At 36.2% G+C, this 18,239-nt stretch overlaps 1 protein-coding gene across 1 annotated transcript; it reads right to left on the reverse strand.

Annotated features, from left to right (window-relative positions):
* Nucleotides 1-64: 64 nt before the first annotated feature.
* On the reverse strand, nucleotides 65-8,635 carry LOC113295564. Its single transcript, XM_026543895.1, has 7 exons — nucleotides 8,422-8,635; nucleotides 7,355-7,581; nucleotides 4,134-4,749; nucleotides 1,526-3,981; nucleotides 1,262-1,435; nucleotides 647-1,177; nucleotides 65-541 (listed from the first exon to the last, which is right to left on the reverse strand). The coding sequence occupies exons 1-7, from the start codon at nucleotides 8,633-8,635 to the stop codon at nucleotides 65-67; spliced, it is 4,695 nt and encodes a 1,564-aa protein (XP_026399680.1).
* Nucleotides 8,636-18,239: the final 9,604 nt, after the last annotated feature.

The raw sequence follows: 18,239 nt of genomic DNA on the forward strand, positions 1-18,239 counted from the left end.
TGTCACGAAATCTTTACTTATTTTATTTTATTTTATTTTTGAAGGAAACATATCATTAATTATATTAATCCTTAGAAAAGTTGAGGTGTTGCATAATACAATCAAGTGGCTCTTCATGATACCACCATCTATTTAAAGAGTTTGAATTTGCGTATTGAACTAAGTCATGCGTAATTGAGTTTGCGTCTCTAGGAACAGAAACAAAACTAATGTCACTAAATTCCTTGACGCGGTCAAAAATTGATAAAACCGTAGAACGAAGGCTCCACGGTATTGTATTCGTATTCCCTGTAATTGCTTTTGGAATTTCATCAGCATCACCTTCCACAATTACTCTAGAAAGTTGTAGCCTTTTTGCTAGTTGCATTCCAAAGCCATAAGCCTTTGCTTCCGCCACTGCTGCTGAAAAAGTGTCAAAACATATGGCACCACTACCCATATGAGATCCATTTGAGTCTATTGCCACTGCTGCCACCGCACCCTTTCCATTATTGAAATCAACATCTACATTTATCTTCACAAACGATATAGGAGGTGCTTCCTAGACTGTAACCGTACTATTAGTCACTCCCATACTCGAGCAGTAATTCAACGCGTGATGAAGATCAAAGCTCTTGAAATCTTCCAGAGATTTTTGAATGCAGACATCAACCATAGCCTGAGTGTTGTTGAATATTAGATTGTTTCTTGTTTTCCAGATGTTCCACACAAAACAGGATCCCAAGTTTAACATAATTCCTTTGTCTTGATAAGAAATCCAGTGCTGAATAGTTTGCATGACATTTTCTCCCTGAATCTCAATAAGAATTGGACTCGCCTGAAAAACTGTTAAAGCAAACTGACATTTAAACAAAAGTTGAAAACCAGTTTCTTCCACCATATTACAAAGAGGACAAATTTTCTGATTCTGATGATTAGAACTCTTTATATTTGTGTAGACCGCAAGACCTTCATGTAGTGCCTTCCAAATAAAGTTCTGGATTTTAGGTTGAACCTTTAATTTCTTCCAAAAACTTTTCCATGGAAATTCTGCCACCATAGAATTCATAGGGATATTGTCAGACAATAACTTGTAACTAGACTTGGTACTAAATTTTCCAGAAGGAGTTTTTAACCAAATTAAAGTGTCTTGGACTTCCACATCTTGAGGTATATACATACTTGAAATTATATCCACCTGATCTTGAGGAAATATTTCCGTTAATAATTCCATATCCCAAGTTTTTTCACCCTGTAAAAAGAGATTTGAAATCCAAGTTACCTGAAGGTTGCAACTCTGCCGTTTTGTTGGCCTAAATCCAGGGATATTAAGAACCCAAAGATCTTTCCAAATATTAATGGAGTCACCAGATCCTATAAACCAACAATAATTATTTCGGATATTATCTCTGACTTCTAGCATGTCCTTCCAAGTATTTGTGTCTCCCGGCATCGGCTGACAATCCCAGAAAGAAGTATGATGTAAGTATTTTGAATGAAAGAGTTCCACCTAAGTTGAATCTTGTTCAGTTAGGAATCTCCATACAAGTTTTATAACAAGTGATTGATTCAACAGTTCCATATTCCGAATACCCAAACCTCCATCCTCCTTTGATTTCATAGCTTTTTCCCATTTGAAGAAATGATGTTTTCTTGTGTGTAAATCATGACCCCAGTAAAAATCCCTCTGTGTCTGTGTTAATTTTTTTGTAACACCTTTTGGTAGAATACAAGTTCCCATTAAGAAATTTGGAATAGTAGATAAAACAGTTTTGGACAAAACTGTTCTCCCCACCTGATTAACAAACAAAGATCTCCATCCCGATAATTTTGCATCATACTTTGAATTCAGAGGTTCAAAAGTATCGATATTACGATCAGATTTTAACAGATATGTTCCCAGATATTTTTCTTCAATTTGCATCTCATTAACACCTAGTTTTTGAATCGTCATGTATCTGTATGGCACCGTACATCCCTTACTGAAATGAACTGAAGACTTTGAGAAGTTAATAACTTGACCAGAGAAAGAAGAATAAGTATCAATGATAAGTTTTAGTTGATCCACATTCTCCTCTGAATTTTCCCCAAAAAAGAATAAGTCATCAGCAAACATTAAATGACTTATAATTGGTGACTGGAAATTAATCCTATAACAATTATAGAGACTTGTACTTTCGAACTTCTCCATAACAAGTGATAATCCCTGAGAACTGATGATAAACAAAGAGGGTGATAGAGGACAACCCTGACGTAATCCTCTACCACTCGCGAAATTTCCATAAGGAGCACCATGTAACAGTATGGAGAAAGATGAAGAAGTAACACAGTTCATTATCAAATTATGAGTTTGATCATGAATTCCTATTTGATGCAACATATAATCCAAAAAAGACCATGGAATCCTATCATACGCCTTTGACATATCCACCTTTAAAGCAAAGAATCCTTGTTTTGCTTTTGATTTATTCATTGAATGAAAAATCTCTTTAGCAATTACAATATTATCAGTAATTTGCATGTTCTTCACAAAAGCATTCTGAGACCAAGAGATAAATAAACCTAGATACGGGATGATCCTAGTAGCTAGAATTTTAGCCACAATCTTATATAGCACGTTACATAATGCTATTGGTCTATATTCTATAGCCAAAACTGGATTTTTGACTTTTGGAATAAGACATAAATGGGTATGATTTATCTTACTTGGTATATTGCCAGAGATGAAAATTTGTTGAATACATTTTGTAGTATCTTCACCAATGATAGGCCAACAATTTTTGTAAAACACCACTGGATAACCATCCGGTCCTGGAGAGCCGTAAGAGTTCATCTTTCGTACCACATTCCATATTTCCTCACCCGATGGAGTATCAGAAATCGAAGAATTTACTTCCGGATCCATAATATATGAAGAATGTTTCATATTTGAAGGAATATTGGTGTTAGTATATTCTTGAAACAGGGTTTTGAAGAAGGTAATCAATTCCTCTGATATATCTGTTGGAGTTGTTAGCCATTGTTGAGAAGAATTTTGTATACAAGAAGTGTTGTTCTTTTTTCTTCTCTGTTGTACCGATAGGTGAAATTGTTTTGTGTTTATATCACCATTCTTTAACCACATTTGCTTCATTCTTTGCTCCCAATATGTTGCTTCCATCAAAATAAATTCATTAAGTTGTTCAAAAATTATCTTTTCTTTTTGAATGGAGGCTGGAGAAGGAATTAAACTTTGTAGTTGCAGCAATGTTTTCTTCAATCTTCTTATTTTGTTCTTTATACAACCAATTTTTTCTTTGCTCCAATTTTTGAGAAATCTATCTAGACATCCCAGTTTAGTCACCAAATCATCTGAGAGATTTATATTCCAATTTTCCAATACAACTTTAAGAAAATCAGGATGGGCACACCAGTAAGCTTCCAATCTATAAGAAGGAGGGTTCCTTTGAATATTTCTTCTTGTATTTAAGATTATCGGAGAGTGATCACTTGAAAGTCTTGGCAAATGCAAGACATCAGCGTTTTCAAATAACAAACACCAATCTGGAGAAGCAAGAACTCTGTCGAGTCTTTGTCTAATGAGATTTTGAAATTGCCTACCATTACTCCATGTATATGCCGGTCTAGAGTATCCCAAGTCTAGTAAATGATTTTCATGAATAAAACCATTAAAATTAGATATGGTACTGTTTAATGATTGATCCCCTCCATGTTTTTCTCTTAAGGATGAAACAACATTAAAATCTCCTATGTAACATTTTGGACCAGCTACATATTGTGAATAAATGGATAAACTCTGCCAGAATTGAGCTCTATCTGGTCTTTGTGGTGGACCATAGACTGAAAACGGGTTCCATGAAGGATATGGACCAGATTGCTTAACTTGAAGATGAATGAGATTATTAGAAAAAGATATAACTTCCGCATCAATATCTTCTTTCCAGAGCAACCATAATCCACCACTACGCCCAACCACAGGAACAATACAATGATTTGAGTAGCCTAAACGACGAATGAGAGGAAGAGAAGTTGTTTCAGACAATTTTGTTTCTGACAAGAAAACTATATCCGGGTTTGAGCTCCTCAGGAAAGATTTTAATGTTTGAACTGTTGGGTCATTCCCTAACCCCCAACAATTCCAGGCAAAAACTAACATGGATCATGCAGCCTATTAGGACTAGCCGCCACCTCCCATTGATCATCTGAATCCTCCTCGATTCTTGCAGCCATCTCTGATTGTAATCCTCCAGAATTGATGCATGATTCATCCTGCATTCGTTTAGCGCCACTAGTATTTCTGAAGGAAGCTGATTTCGAAACAGAGGCAAAGCGAAAATCCCTATCCAACGATTTCCGTTCACTCCCCCTGGCAGTCTTGGTTGGTTGTTGGGGATTCCATAAAATCCGTCCACTGTGACTATCCTGTGAATTTCGGTTTGCCCTGGATATAAGTTGATGAAGATTCTCATTGACTGACTTATTAGATACCTCTGTTGTAGAAGATTTTAGCTTCTTTGCAACAAATTGAAATGAATCTGAAACTTGAAGAGTCTGAGATCTATTGAAGTTGTAGTGAGTAGACAACTGTTGCTGTTCAAAAAGAATAGATTTTCCGCTAACAAGTTCTGAATTCAGTTGTTGAAGAGATGGTATTGAATCAGTTATTGTAGAAGAGTTTTCTAAGAATGTAGCAGTTGGATAAGTATTCTGAACGGTTGTATTGGTAACCTCCATATTCTTATTTCCCAAACACGTCTTAACTGATGATAACTGCACATCCAAGTTAACTGATTTTTCTTTAGTAAACCTGAAGATGATGTGGTTGCATTGTTGTCATAATCAAATGACATGGCATGATGATTCATCATCCCTGAAAACTGTGTGGAACTTGTTCTTCTGGGATTTTGGATGTCACCATGATTTTCTTCATGAAAATCCGATGTCTGAAATTCTTCCAAGCCATTAATGTAACCTTTCGTGTTAGCATCTAACGACCGATGGTATTTGGAATGATAAGTTCATACGCCTTTTCATGTAGTTCTGGTGGGAACTCATTATGGATCTTGTCCTTGAATTGACAAACTTTAGGACACATCTTCATTAAATGACCAATGATGCCACAAAAAACACAGAATCGTGGTAATCTTTCATATCTTATTTCAGCCTTTATTTCATGTATAACAGATATAGGAAAAGAGATTGAATCTCTTAAAGGTTGTTTTACGTTTATAGGTAAACGCACTCTTGCAAACTTTCCCCAGTTCCTCGATTCTTTGGATGTAATGGTTCTATGACTTCCTGCCAATCTAATTAATTGTTGAATGAAGTTTTTGTCAATATAATTGACAGGTAACCCATGAAGTTGTGCCCAGAATTCAACTTTATCAAATAGATATTGGCGTGGCAATTTGTTTAGTTCACATCTTTCAAGCGCAAGAAGATCATCACGAACTACCCATGGAGAACATTCCATAATAAACTCCGAATCAGAATGAGATTCAAACCTAATAAGATAGGTTTTTGCAGTAAATTCTGAAACAAAGAATTTTTGGCTACAACATTTCCATGTTTTGTGGAGTACTTCTCTGACATTAGATATAAAGAAAGATCTGGGGGAAATTATGAGTAAGACTAGGCAGTTTTGGTATTCATTCGAGAGGTTTGGAAGGGGAGATTCAATACGAATTGTTTTTGAATGATTATCATTATTGAGTAAATCTGCAAATTGACTGATCATGTCCATTGCAGAACAGGGGAGATTAGGAAGTGCCATTTATGTATAACTTTGTTGAAGAAGAAATTGCCAAAGGCTTAAACTTTGAAAGTCACGAAATCTTTATTGTTGTATACATCTCTAAATAGTATTGTTCAGTTACAACACCAACAACAGTCTATTGTTCTGCTTTTGAGATCCACAAGACTTCTTTTAGAGCAAGGGCTATGGAATGCGTGTGAAAAACACTCATTCAATGCCATAATGAATGAGGGACTGGGTGAATGAGGAGTTTTCTAACCATGGGAAACTAAAAAAACAAACTAAGCGTCTGATTTTCAGCCGCTTGGAGAGAAAAAATCTCTCCAATCGGCTCAAGATGTGCCTCCCGGGTATATATTCAATTTTTTTTATTAATAAAATCTCTGCGGGACCCAATAAAAGAGTTTAAACTAAATTAAAAATACTAAAAAAATATGTTTGAGAGGCTAAACATCTGCCGCTTGGAGAATTTTTTTCCCAAGAGGCTAAACATCAGCCGCTTAGTCTCCCCTTTCGCCACTCACTCGTTCCAATGAGTGTATGAGTGATTACTGGTGAATGAAAGAGTATTCTCACTTCATAGTAGCACCTAATTTGAGCAAATCCAGTGATACTCAGTCGTATTGAATGAGAATACTCACTTCATAGCCCTTGCTCTTACAAAACAACTTTTGATGTTTTACTTTGTTTCTATTCTATGTGGAGTTGTATCATACCAACCTCTCTGCATACCTATATTTAACTTTTTTCCTCGAGGTAAGTGTTGTAGTTCACGAGCTGAGTACAAGGTCAGATTTTTTACGTCCAAGACAAAGACATTTGACTTGTAATGAGTGATAAAAATTATTATCAAAAATGAGCGAGGCCCTTTCCTCACTCTTTCTTACACTTTTTGGTCCCGAGTCGGAGGCTTAAAAGATTTCGAGCTTTTTTTTTTTTAACAACTAGAAAGGAGGCACAGACCATTACATAGAGGCATTGTTTTTTTTTGCCCATTTAGAAAGCTCATGAGCCACATAATTACAAACACGCGGTTGAAAACTAAAAATACAGACTACTAGTTTAGAAGAAAAAAACCGAATGTCTTTAAAGTAGGGCTGTCAATGGGTACCCATTACCCGGAAAAACTTGGGTCCGGTTCCGGCTCCTAAAGTTGGACCCATTAGCAACTTAGGACCCGACGGATAATTACCCGATTTGACCCGAATCTAAACGGGTCCAAACAGGTAATACCCGTTGGGTACCCGTTTATTCATATTTTTATTCATGTTTTTGCTAGTTTTAGCTTTGATATTTTACTCGTTTTAATTTTTTCTCTTACATTTAATCTTTATTTAGTACATTAATAAGAAATAATAATAAATTTTTATAAAAGTTATTTAAATCCAAGCCAAAAAGAGAAAAAAATTAAGTTTTTGAGGTTTTTTTAATAATTTTCTTAAGACCCAATGGGTACCCGGAACCCAAGGGTACCCGGGTATTTAAATGGGTCTGGTTCTGGGTCCACAAGTTTAGGAACCGGACGCGGAACCGTTAGGACCCGGACCCGATCTTTATAAGTAGGGTCCGGGTCCGGGTCTAGTGATACCCGGGAGGATCCGGACCCGTTGACACCCCTACTTTAAAGATGGCATCCGTACGAGAGTCTCCATCAAATGAGCCATCTGAAAATTGATCAATAAGAGTCTTTGCGTCACTTTCAACGATGATACGAGTTAACTTCTGATCCAAGGCTTTCTTGAGGACTGCCCAAATAGCTCTGGCTTCAGCTTCTTCAGCAGACTTTACTTCAAAAACCAGGGAGGCACAAAAAGAAGATTTGCTTGAGAAATTCTTCATCACATATCCTGCACCATTAGCTCCGGTAATATCATCATAAGCACCATCAGTGTTACAATTTATCCATCCAAAGGAGAGGGCATCCAATTATCGCATTGATTAACAGGACTGGAGGGAGAAACAGTAAAGCAGGGTTTCCTAGTGAAAAACATAGCTCTAGATCTTTCTAAGAGTGCTACATGAGTTTCTTTCAGGTATTGGAAAATGAAGTTATTCCTACTAGTCCAGAGAGACCACATGATAGTAACAAAAAGACACTGCACCTCATCAAGAAGTCTAGACACAGGGCAGTTAACCAAAACATTAACCAGTCGATGAAAGACTTATTTTGAAAAAACTGAGTGTTGATACAAAAATCAGAGAGAAACCAGACACCACTAACAAAGGGACAAAGGACCAAAGCACTCATTATGGATTCTTAAGGATCATTACACCTAGCACAATCAACACTATGCATAGGCATTCTAGTATGTAAAACAGTTCTAGCAGGAAGAGCATTTCTAGCAGCTCTCCATGTAAAGACTTGGATTCTGTAGGGAACCCTAATTTCCCAAATACGCATCCAAAGATTTTTACAGGGGGAGGGCCTAAGTCCCATGTAAGGAGATTTTAAAGAAAACTTGTCATTCTTTGAAAGATCCCAAGCCCTCCTGTCAGGAGTGTATAACTGACTTAAGGGAATAGTGATAATCTTCTTAACAGAAGCATTATCAAAATGTGTGTTTAATCTAGACAAATCCCAAGTTCTGGTATAAGGATCAATGAAATAAGAGACTTTAATATTATGGTCAGGTGGGACTAAAGGGTTGGGTGTGGCAGTACCCAAAGTAGGGATCCATTTGTCACACCTGGGGTCAATGAAATGACCATCCCCAACAATCCAGGAAATGAAAGGCTTAATGAGTTTTTTGATAGCATGCAAACACTTCCATGTCCAAGAGCATTACTAGTGCACTTGGCACTCAAGAAGAAATCAGTTCTAGAAAAGTATTTGGCTTTAAGAACAGTGGCTAGCACACAATTTGGATCTTCTAGAATTCTCCAAGCATTTCTAGCCAGCATAGTTAGGTTATTTAACTCATCCTTTCTAAATCTCAAACCACCTTCAGCCTTCGGGGAGCATAGAATGTCTCACCCTAGCAGATGCAGTTTCCTATCTTTAGGGTCTAAAGTCTCTCCCCACCAGAATTTACAAAGATGAGAATCTATTTGTTTATAGAGATGTTTTGGGATGAGGAAAGCTCTCATTTGAAAAAGGGGATGGCTTGACCAATGTGTTTGATAAAAGTAGTTCTAGCAGCTTGGGACAAGAGCTTATGTAGCCAGATAGAGATTCTGGCATCTACGGCTTGGAGAATACCCATATGGGTTTGAATTTTTGAAGCTTGAAACACAGTAGGAGTGCCAAGATATTTTTCTCCTAAATCCCTGTTCTTAATCTCTAGAATATTAGCCAGTTGAGCTTTCCTGTGTTCAGGAACTCTTCTACTAAATAAACTACCAGACTTATCAAAATTGATTTCTTGGCCAGAGGCCAAACAATATTTTTGGAGATAGTCTTTGATTATTTGAAAGTTTTGAACAGTAGCTTTAGAAAACAAAAGGGAATCATCAGCAAATAACAAATGTGTCATCTCTGGAGCATCTTTACACACTTTGATACCTTTCAAAATTCCTTTCTTTAGAAGGCTGTTGATAAGCACGTATGTGCTACAATTTTACACCCATATTTACACTAGCTAGGTCTCGTTTATTGGCTAATAATACTGTTTTAAGTCATTTATAGGAATTACAAGTATAATTTGTTCACCCGGAGAATAATGGCTAAATGAGGAGCTAAATGACGTTTGCGACAACATAGCTCCAAGGCACCACCTAAATCATCTGAAGGCCAGAGAGGTCAATGTACCGGAACAAAGAAATTATTTTCTTTAACGTGTGTGTGTGCTGCACAAGGGAATACAGATGAGATGTGGCCTACTCTATTACCACAAACACATTCTTCTTTCTACCAAACCAAAAGACATTTTCTTCTCAAAGCTATGGCTGCCAACGAACGGAGACACCAGATCTGGAAGCAGAGTTCTTTAGGGGGTTTTGTTTATCAACTGAAATTGAGAGATTTGTCTCGACAAATCAAGCAGTGGTAGAAGAGATGAGGTTAACAGCTGCGGTTCTCTATTGTATCTTGATTAGTTGAGGCAGTGGTGGTCAATTCTACAACAGCAACATCAATTGAAATTAGGTCATCATATGGATCAGTTTCGGGGGCAATTTGTGGCTGGTATTAGGGTCTTCAATCAACCCAGACACAACAATTCTTTTATTTGCAGTTCAATTGCTCTTAATGAGTGCAGGCACTCTTGGTTTTTGTACAACAGCAATTGATTATTAACGGTGGAAATCAATGAAGGCAACAAATGGATTTTAGGGGTTCGTACTCGGACTGAAATTGGGTATCTTTTGCGAGCTCGATTTGTGGTGTTTTAATTCAAGCCAATCATTTCATTTGTTTCCCAACAGCAGCGATTGAATCTGGGGCTTCTCATGTGGGTATGCAACAGGAATTGGAGTTACAGCAGCAACGAACACAGATTTTTGGGGGTTTCCGTTGTAATCTGAATGGGTGATTGAGCGACAGAATTTGGGGGTTAAGTGATTCAAGTTTGGGTCTTTATGGATGTTCAAACGGAGGATGAGATTGTAGTCTGTTGTGATGTTTATGGTAGTCGTGTATGTATGGAAGAAGCATGGAATTTCAGATGCCATGTGGGTGCTATAAAGAAGTGGAGTTTGATGTACGGAGTGAGCAGAAATGGAATTTGTGTTTAGTTGTTGATATTACTCGGAGAAGAAATGGAAGCTGAAGTTAGATTGAGAAGATAATTTGGGTGTTTGGTTGGGCTAATTACAGTTTGTGGTATCTCTACTACTCGCAATGGGTTCTGTTTGTTGGATTTGGGAAGTAGTGGCCAGATTTGATGAAGGCCCGAGTTTGGTCAGAATCAGAATTGGTGCCCGGTCAGTTGAGGAAGAGATAAAACTATTCCCCCAATCCAGGAAGGGTTTGAATCAGTCATTAGAGATGGGTGTGCTGTGTACCCGATGGAGAGATGAATAAGGCAGGAAAACAGGGTTGAATCCGGAAGTCAGAGAATAAGTCACAATTGTTGTGTATAAAGGAGGACAACAATCAACCGATAAGGGTACGATTGAATACTGCAATCTGAATTTTCTTTTGCTTTCTATTTAATTCAGTTCTTTTTAGTTCTCTTGTGTGTTAGAGTTTTTGGTTGAATACTTTTAATGGCTATCTACACAACAGTGAGAAGCTAAACCCCTCTCTGCCTAGACAAGAGGGGAAGCTTAATGGGTTCTAGTATTCTTTACAGTGATCATAAATGAATTTCATGTTTTAGTCCATTTCTTGGTCTCTGTTTGATTGCATTTTTGTGTTGATGATGTCTACAAACTTCTTAGATTCATTGTGATTTCCGGATACATTGAATGCTAGGGAATCCCTGTGACATTTCTCAATTGAGCTTTATTTTAGAAACATAATCAATCAGTCATGATATGGTATTTGTTTTAGTTACTTTAAAATCCCAATTTGCTATATCTTCCGGGTAGAACGAATCATTATTCAGTTCTGTTCGAGTTATAATTTGATCACATAATACTTGAATACATTAGGTGGAACCTCAAAGTCGTGGTAGATACAACAATCACTTATTCCTTTCTTTTACAAATATTGTTCTCTGCTTTCTCAATTACCAATCAAAATCATATTATTGCTTTGCTAAACAATTCTTCTAAGCACCAACAATCTTTGTGTTTCGAAAACGACTATATTACACATCTTTATCTTTGACACTCTGAAAAGTGTGATAAACTGTCAATGTAAGAAGAAAAAGCTTCAGAACAGATGATATAAAGATAGGGGCATAGTGGATCCCCATGTCTCAAACCTCTTTCAGGTTGAAAAAACCCAGTAGGGCTACCATTGAGGAGGACACAATAGGAAACTGTAGAAACACACTAGTTTATAAGTTTAATCCAGTGGTTAGAGAGACCCATTCTAGTCAAGACACTTTCAAGAAAAGACCATTCTAACTTATCATAGGCTTTGGACATATCAAGTTTAATGGCAGCAATGCCTTCAACTTTGTCATTATGATTGACATCAAATATAGCCTCATTAGCTAGCTGAATATTATCAGAAAGACTCCTCTTAGGAATGAAGGCACTTTGATTTTGGGAAATTATGTTATTCATGAAAGGTTTGAGTCTATTAGCAAGAGTTTTTGAAAGAATTTTGTAAATGAAATTGCAGAGCCCTATAGGTCTGTATTGGGACACAATTTCAACAAGAGGAACTTTAGGTATAAGAGCAATATTGGTATGATTAAAGACTTTCACAATATGCCTTGTTCAAAAGTAGGTTTGAGTCATGTCAATGATAGCCTCTCCTACAATATCCCAGTGTTTCTGGTAGAACCGGCATGTAAAACCATCAGGGCCAGGAGCCTCCCCCACCCCCATTTGAAAAACTACATTCTTGATTTCCTCAGAAATAAGAGGAAAATTTAAAAGGGAATTATCCTCATCAGAAAATTTAATAGGGAGATCAATAAGAATCTCATCCTTAAATTGCTGAGGGTGACAGGAGTACAGGTTTTTGAAATAATTAATAAAGGAAGTTCCAATACTATCTCTATCAGTTAGAATAGTGTTTGAGGAATCCTTAATCCAACTAATGACATTTCTTTTCCTCCTAAAGAGGGTTACTCTATAGAAATAGGGTGAATTCCTGTCACCTTCGATGAGCCAAACCTCTCTAGATTTATCCTTCCAATAAAGTTCCTCTAAGTTATAAAGATATTCCAATCTAGCTTTGAGTCTAGAAGTAGTGCTAGAATCTGTTGGGTTAGAAATTTGCACCTCAACCAAATTTTTCCTAATGATAGATATATTAGTTTGAATATTACCAAAAGAAGATTTATTCCAATCCCTAAGACCTCTCTTGGTACTTAAAAGCTTAGCTTTTAGTTTATAGGCAAGAGATCCTACAACATTAACAGCCCAAGAGTTGGCAATGATATCTCTACAGGTAGGATCTTCAATCCACATAACCATGAAGTGGAAAGGTCTAGGCATACAAACATCCTCATAATTGAAACCTATATGCATAGGGCAGTGGTCAGAAGAGTCTCCAGGTAGATTGTTTACACAAAGATTAGGGCATAAATCCTCAGCAGACTGGTTTATAAGGCATCTATCTAATCTTTCAAGAATAAGGTCAGGACCCTGTTGCATATTATACCAAGTAAACCTGGGACCAGAAAAACCAAAATCATGTAAATTAAAAACGGAACAAAAGTTTCTAAGATTTGAGAAATCAGAATCATCAACCTCTAGATCACCATTCTTATCCTCAGTTCCTAAAAGAGCATTAAAATCACCTAGAAAGAAAACTGGTTCATCTAAAGGAGCATTAGACAATTGACATTGTTGTTCCCAAAAGGCATGCCTCAAACTACTATTAGGTTCACCATACATAAAATGGATGTGATAAGTTTTGTAATGAATAATGTTTGTAGATGTGACATAGATGCCCCTCATGCTTGAGGATATAATGTTAAGTTGAATTTCCTTCTTTCAGGCCAAGACTAGACCTCCACTTCTTCCAATATTAGAAACATTAAAGTTACAAGGGAAACCCATGTTTTTTAGTTTCCTAACCGCCATATCTTTGTTCATTTTGGTTTCCGATAGGAAAATGATATCAGGATTCACATTTATACATAGCAAACTAAGCTCCTTATTAGTTGTTTTCTTACCCAAACCTTTAATGTTCAAAGCTAGCATATTGACGTTATTGACAGGAAAATGATTTATAGGGATATCAGAGTTAATGGAAGCATTTAAAGGGGGTAAAGGGGTTGAGTTTACCTGAGTGGTGGAATCAGACCCACTACCAAGAGGGGCACTGGTAGAATCACCACTTTGAGAAGTATCTTGGGAAGAATTGAGATTAAAAGTAGCAAAATTGTGATGAGAATTATTGTGGACACCATTGTTGTTTGGGAAGTATCAGCAGGTACATTATAGCTTCAATAGGAATCAATCAAAGGCTTGGTGTTGAGAGAGGAATTGGAGAGATTGATGGCAGGTAAATCCCCCAATTTGGTGATTGGGGGGGGGGGGGGGGGGGGCAAAGTTGAGCATATCCAGGTTCAGTATTATCCCGCTCTTCAGGGATAACAACAATGCTAGATACAGTAGAATAGTTTTGCTTTATATGTTTTCTCAGATCAGCTCTGGGGTTAATCTTCCTTTTGAGATTTGATAGAGCATCAAGCTCAGCAGAGATTAGAGTTCTTCTTGTGATAATTGGTGATTGGTTTGGGACAACAGCAGTTTTGAATCTTCTTGAAGAGTTAGAAGTTCGAATTGGACCATTTAAAATCGATTCAGAGCCAGGAATAGAAGCTTCAACAGTAACATTCTAAGTGGTGACTTGTTTGAAAATAATAGGTAACCCATTGTTTTGCTGAGTCGAGTTTTGCTGAATCGGACCAACATCGAAAATCTTCAATGTTGTGGATCTGTTGACAAAAGGACCCATCTGAAGCATATTTGATAAACCCTTTTGAGCAGTTTTTTCAATATTCTGGACATTATCTTTAGCTTTTCCTTTGTTGCATATAGGTGAAATGGTAGAATCGACTTGAGTATCTGGTACAATCTCAGTTTGTTACATAATAGCATCAGTAACTGCATTAGAAGTAGGAACATGTTGTTTGTTTACTGGTGATGGTGTCATCATGAGCCTTGAGACCTCAGGAAGAGTATATTTGCTGTTAGAAGAAGAAGCTTCCTAGCTTTCTGTTTCAATTTCCAGGCAGGAAAGTTACCATCTTTATGATCAAGAACACGACATGAAGAGCAGAAGTATTTTGAAACTTTTATGTATCTTCATTCTATAAGAAAAAGTTGAGTTCTTCCACTAGTAAACAGCGGGATGCCTATTGGTAAAGCTTTCTGAACAGGAATTCTGACACAAATTTTAACATTCTTCTTTAAAGTATGATTTCCATAAGGGTCTTGAGCTTCAATGAGTTCTCCCATCTTGAATGTAAGTTTCTGAAGATCCTTAAATTAAGTACATTCCTTTGGAATATTGCATAGGATAAACCACATGAGTTCTTCAGTGAATGAGAGTTGATAATTATTTGCTGGCCAACCTTCCGGTGGAACAACCTTTAGTACCATTAGATACCCATAGACAAACCAATGCCTCTGTTAGTTAATTCTGTTAAAATCATCTTCAGCTAAGAACCGAATGAGAACTTTGTTGCATAATCAACTAAAAGTTGTAACAGTAGGTGATTGAGCGAGAGGCCATTGATTACAGATGTAGTAGCGAATTGAAGAAGTAGGAACAAGGGTTTCGCAGCATAAATAACCCATCATACACCATTTCCAGTTGTTATCAGACTCAGATAGAATGACAGTTTTATCAATGAAAACTGGTTCATAAAGTATAGATGGTAGAGTTAGTTTCTCAGCCATTTGAGCAGAAAGGTTTTAATTTCTTGACTTATAGTTTGAGAGTTATCTGGAAATATAGACTGGATGTGTATGAAGAGAGATTGATTGGGGTGGGAAGACAAATAAAGAATATAATATGAATCTATTCTTGGTACTGTCCTGATAGAGTTCACAGACTATAAGGATGAAGAGATGACAATAGGTTTTTATTTTTTTATGGTTTTGAACCTTAAAAAGGGAATGAGAAATCTGTTGAATAAGGTTTGACAATTTTTCAGGTGGAAAATGGTGTAAGGTAGTTGTTGTTGTGCTACTGTTTCTTTTTTGGAGGTAGAGCTTATCATACGAGTTGTCCCTATCTTTCCCATTTTTTATGTGTAACGACAGAGATGGTGGATTTGAGTTCACGTGAGTTGGATGACAAGAAAACAAAGCGAAAGCAAAGCCAATGATCCATTGTGACCTTTTCTGGGATACATGTATATGGTACGTAAGCATGATGAGGTTAAGAGTTGGTGAATCATAAATGGTTTTTGTGTTTTTTTAGATAGACATAGGAATGATGGTATAAACTGCCAAGAGTAATAATGGTATTAACATGACAAAATGGGTGGTGAGGGTTGAAGTAGTAGAAATGGTGGGAAATGATATGTGGTGGTTTATGGTTCTGACTGATGGTATACATCTTGGCAATGAGGCTAGGCTTGATGGTTAAATTGGTTTTGGAGATAACCCATCTGGCAGACATACCCCAAACCTCAATGGTATTTCACTTCACGACCTGATTCAATTTGGTTGAGAGAAGATTTCGCTGAAGATTTTTGGTATTTTGTTATCTCCATCTTCTTCTTTTTGATTTTCTTTATATTTGTTTTTTTTTAATGTTTCGATTTTGATCAAGAACGTCTAGTTTTTTAGATTCAACAACATTGTTTTTCAATTCAGTAAGTTAACATTCTAGTGGAGTTCTGATTTGATGAAAAACAAGTATTTTTTAGATTCAAGAGTATTGTGTTTCAATTCAGTAAGTTAAGATATACTAGAGAATCAATTGTCGATATAGTTAGCTATTGAGTTCAGAAATATCTCATTTGTTGAGAACAATCATAATCATAATCGATTAATCTTTAATCAGGTCTTGAAGAAATTTCTGGCATTAGATTTAAATCATGTACTAGTTATAATTTCAATTTCTTTTGTGATACTAGTTTCATCACATGTATTTATTTCGTGCAGATACTATGCACTCATTTAAAAAATCTCCAGAGCTAACTTTTTTTTTGTGTTTGCCAGAGAAGAATGCGAGTGTTAATGTTACAACAATTGTTCACTTTCGTAATTAAGAAGTTTTGCATATTGTCACATCATCATCTACAATTAATGAGCTAAAGTTGATTGGTAGTTCTCGATGGATTTATCTTTGTAATTCAGACTTATACAACGAGGAAATTTAAGTGTGTTTGCACATTGATTTTTAGCTTCAGTCAATGATTTGTTACTATATTTAATAACATCAACACTTTTGACTTGTCGATTGAATTTTTCGGGGAGACTTCTTCTTTAGTACTATCAACAGAATATGATGGTGATATAGTAGACGACTTGGCTGAAGATAACATCACTTCTTTTATTCATGATGGAGCGCAAGTTTCTCGCTCACCGTGGTTAAAGGAGTGAGAGAATGTTCTTGGTGATGTTGGCCAACAGTTTGTAGAAGGAGTAGATGTAGTTCTTGCAGTAGTAGATAAGGATTCCATATTCCCCGGCTATCCATATGCAATCATAAAGAGTGCTCCTTACCATTACATTATTAAGGTAATTCTGGCATGCAGGTAGTATGCACGCGTTTTCCCGTGCAGGCAATATGTATAATTTTTTTTGTTCCTACACATTTTAAGGCTTTTTTTAATGTTATTTCATTTATTTTATTTTTTTAAGTGTGCTTCGTTCTCCACAACAACATGTAAGTGGAGATTTCATGATTCAATGGTCGATGGTAATCTAAATCTTTTTTAATATAAACTATTTTCACAAGGAGCACACATGTGGAGTTGTATTGCTGATTCTCGCAAATTTAAATGCAAGCGTAAGTTTGTATAAGGTGTCATTATGGACGATGAAGAAAAAGGCTTATGATATTAAATATATTTTTGAATTAGATTATGGAATATAGTTAACTTACCATCAAGCTTATTCGGGTCTTGAGTATGGAAAGCAAGTTTTGTGGGGAGACTTTCTATGGTATGTAGATGCCGTAATAGTGGTAATGAAGTTTTTCTTGGAGTTGATGACGTTTCCAAGAAGTTTGAGAGTTTTTTTTATAGGTGCTCTACTGGTATCTCTTATAAATATGTTTTTTGTTCATTTTTTCGTTATATATACCCGTGAAGTTATTATGTACAATGTTTTTATGAAAGTCATTGGTTATTATGTACATTGTTATAATATTCATATAGTTTTCTTTTTGTAATTTTTTGTACTTTTTCTATTGTACTTATTTGCATGAATTTTTCATATAGCTTTTGGTATAATTTCACGATCGGATAAACCAAATTGGATATGTTTTTTAGAGAAATTTAATAAAATTCTCGATGTTGATAGAACTATAATTTTTATAAGAGATTGAGGTAAACATTTAATACATGTTGTCCCAGAAGTTTTTCCAAGCAACCATCATTCCTAATGTTATTTTCATATAAAGAAAAACATTCATGTATACAAAAATTATAAGAAACATAAGGCTACAATGAGTATGTTCAAGTATACCTACTATGCTCTCATTCCTCAAGGTTTCGTTAGTGCTGTGAAATCCGTGAAGCTATACAACTTGAATAAGATGATTATTTGGCTCAATGGAATACCTCGTGAGAATTGGGCGATATATGCATTTCTTGGAATGCGTTATGGTCAAAAGAGTTCTAGTGTTGCTGAATCTTTTATTAGTTGGATAAAAAATGACAAAGGTCTGCAATCTTATTTAGTGGACCAAATTCGGGTTCGCCTTATGGAATTAATGTATAAAAGGAAGAAAGAATATCAAAGTTGGGAATCACGGATTACACCAAGAGTGGAACACCATCTTAAGACCATTAAGGATGTTGGGAGAAGCTAT

The sequence above is a fragment of the Papaver somniferum genome, chromosome 7 (assembly GCF_003573695.1).
Source record: "Papaver somniferum cultivar HN1 chromosome 7, ASM357369v1, whole genome shotgun sequence".
Taxonomy (NCBI): Eukaryota; Viridiplantae; Streptophyta; class Magnoliopsida; order Ranunculales; family Papaveraceae; genus Papaver; species Papaver somniferum.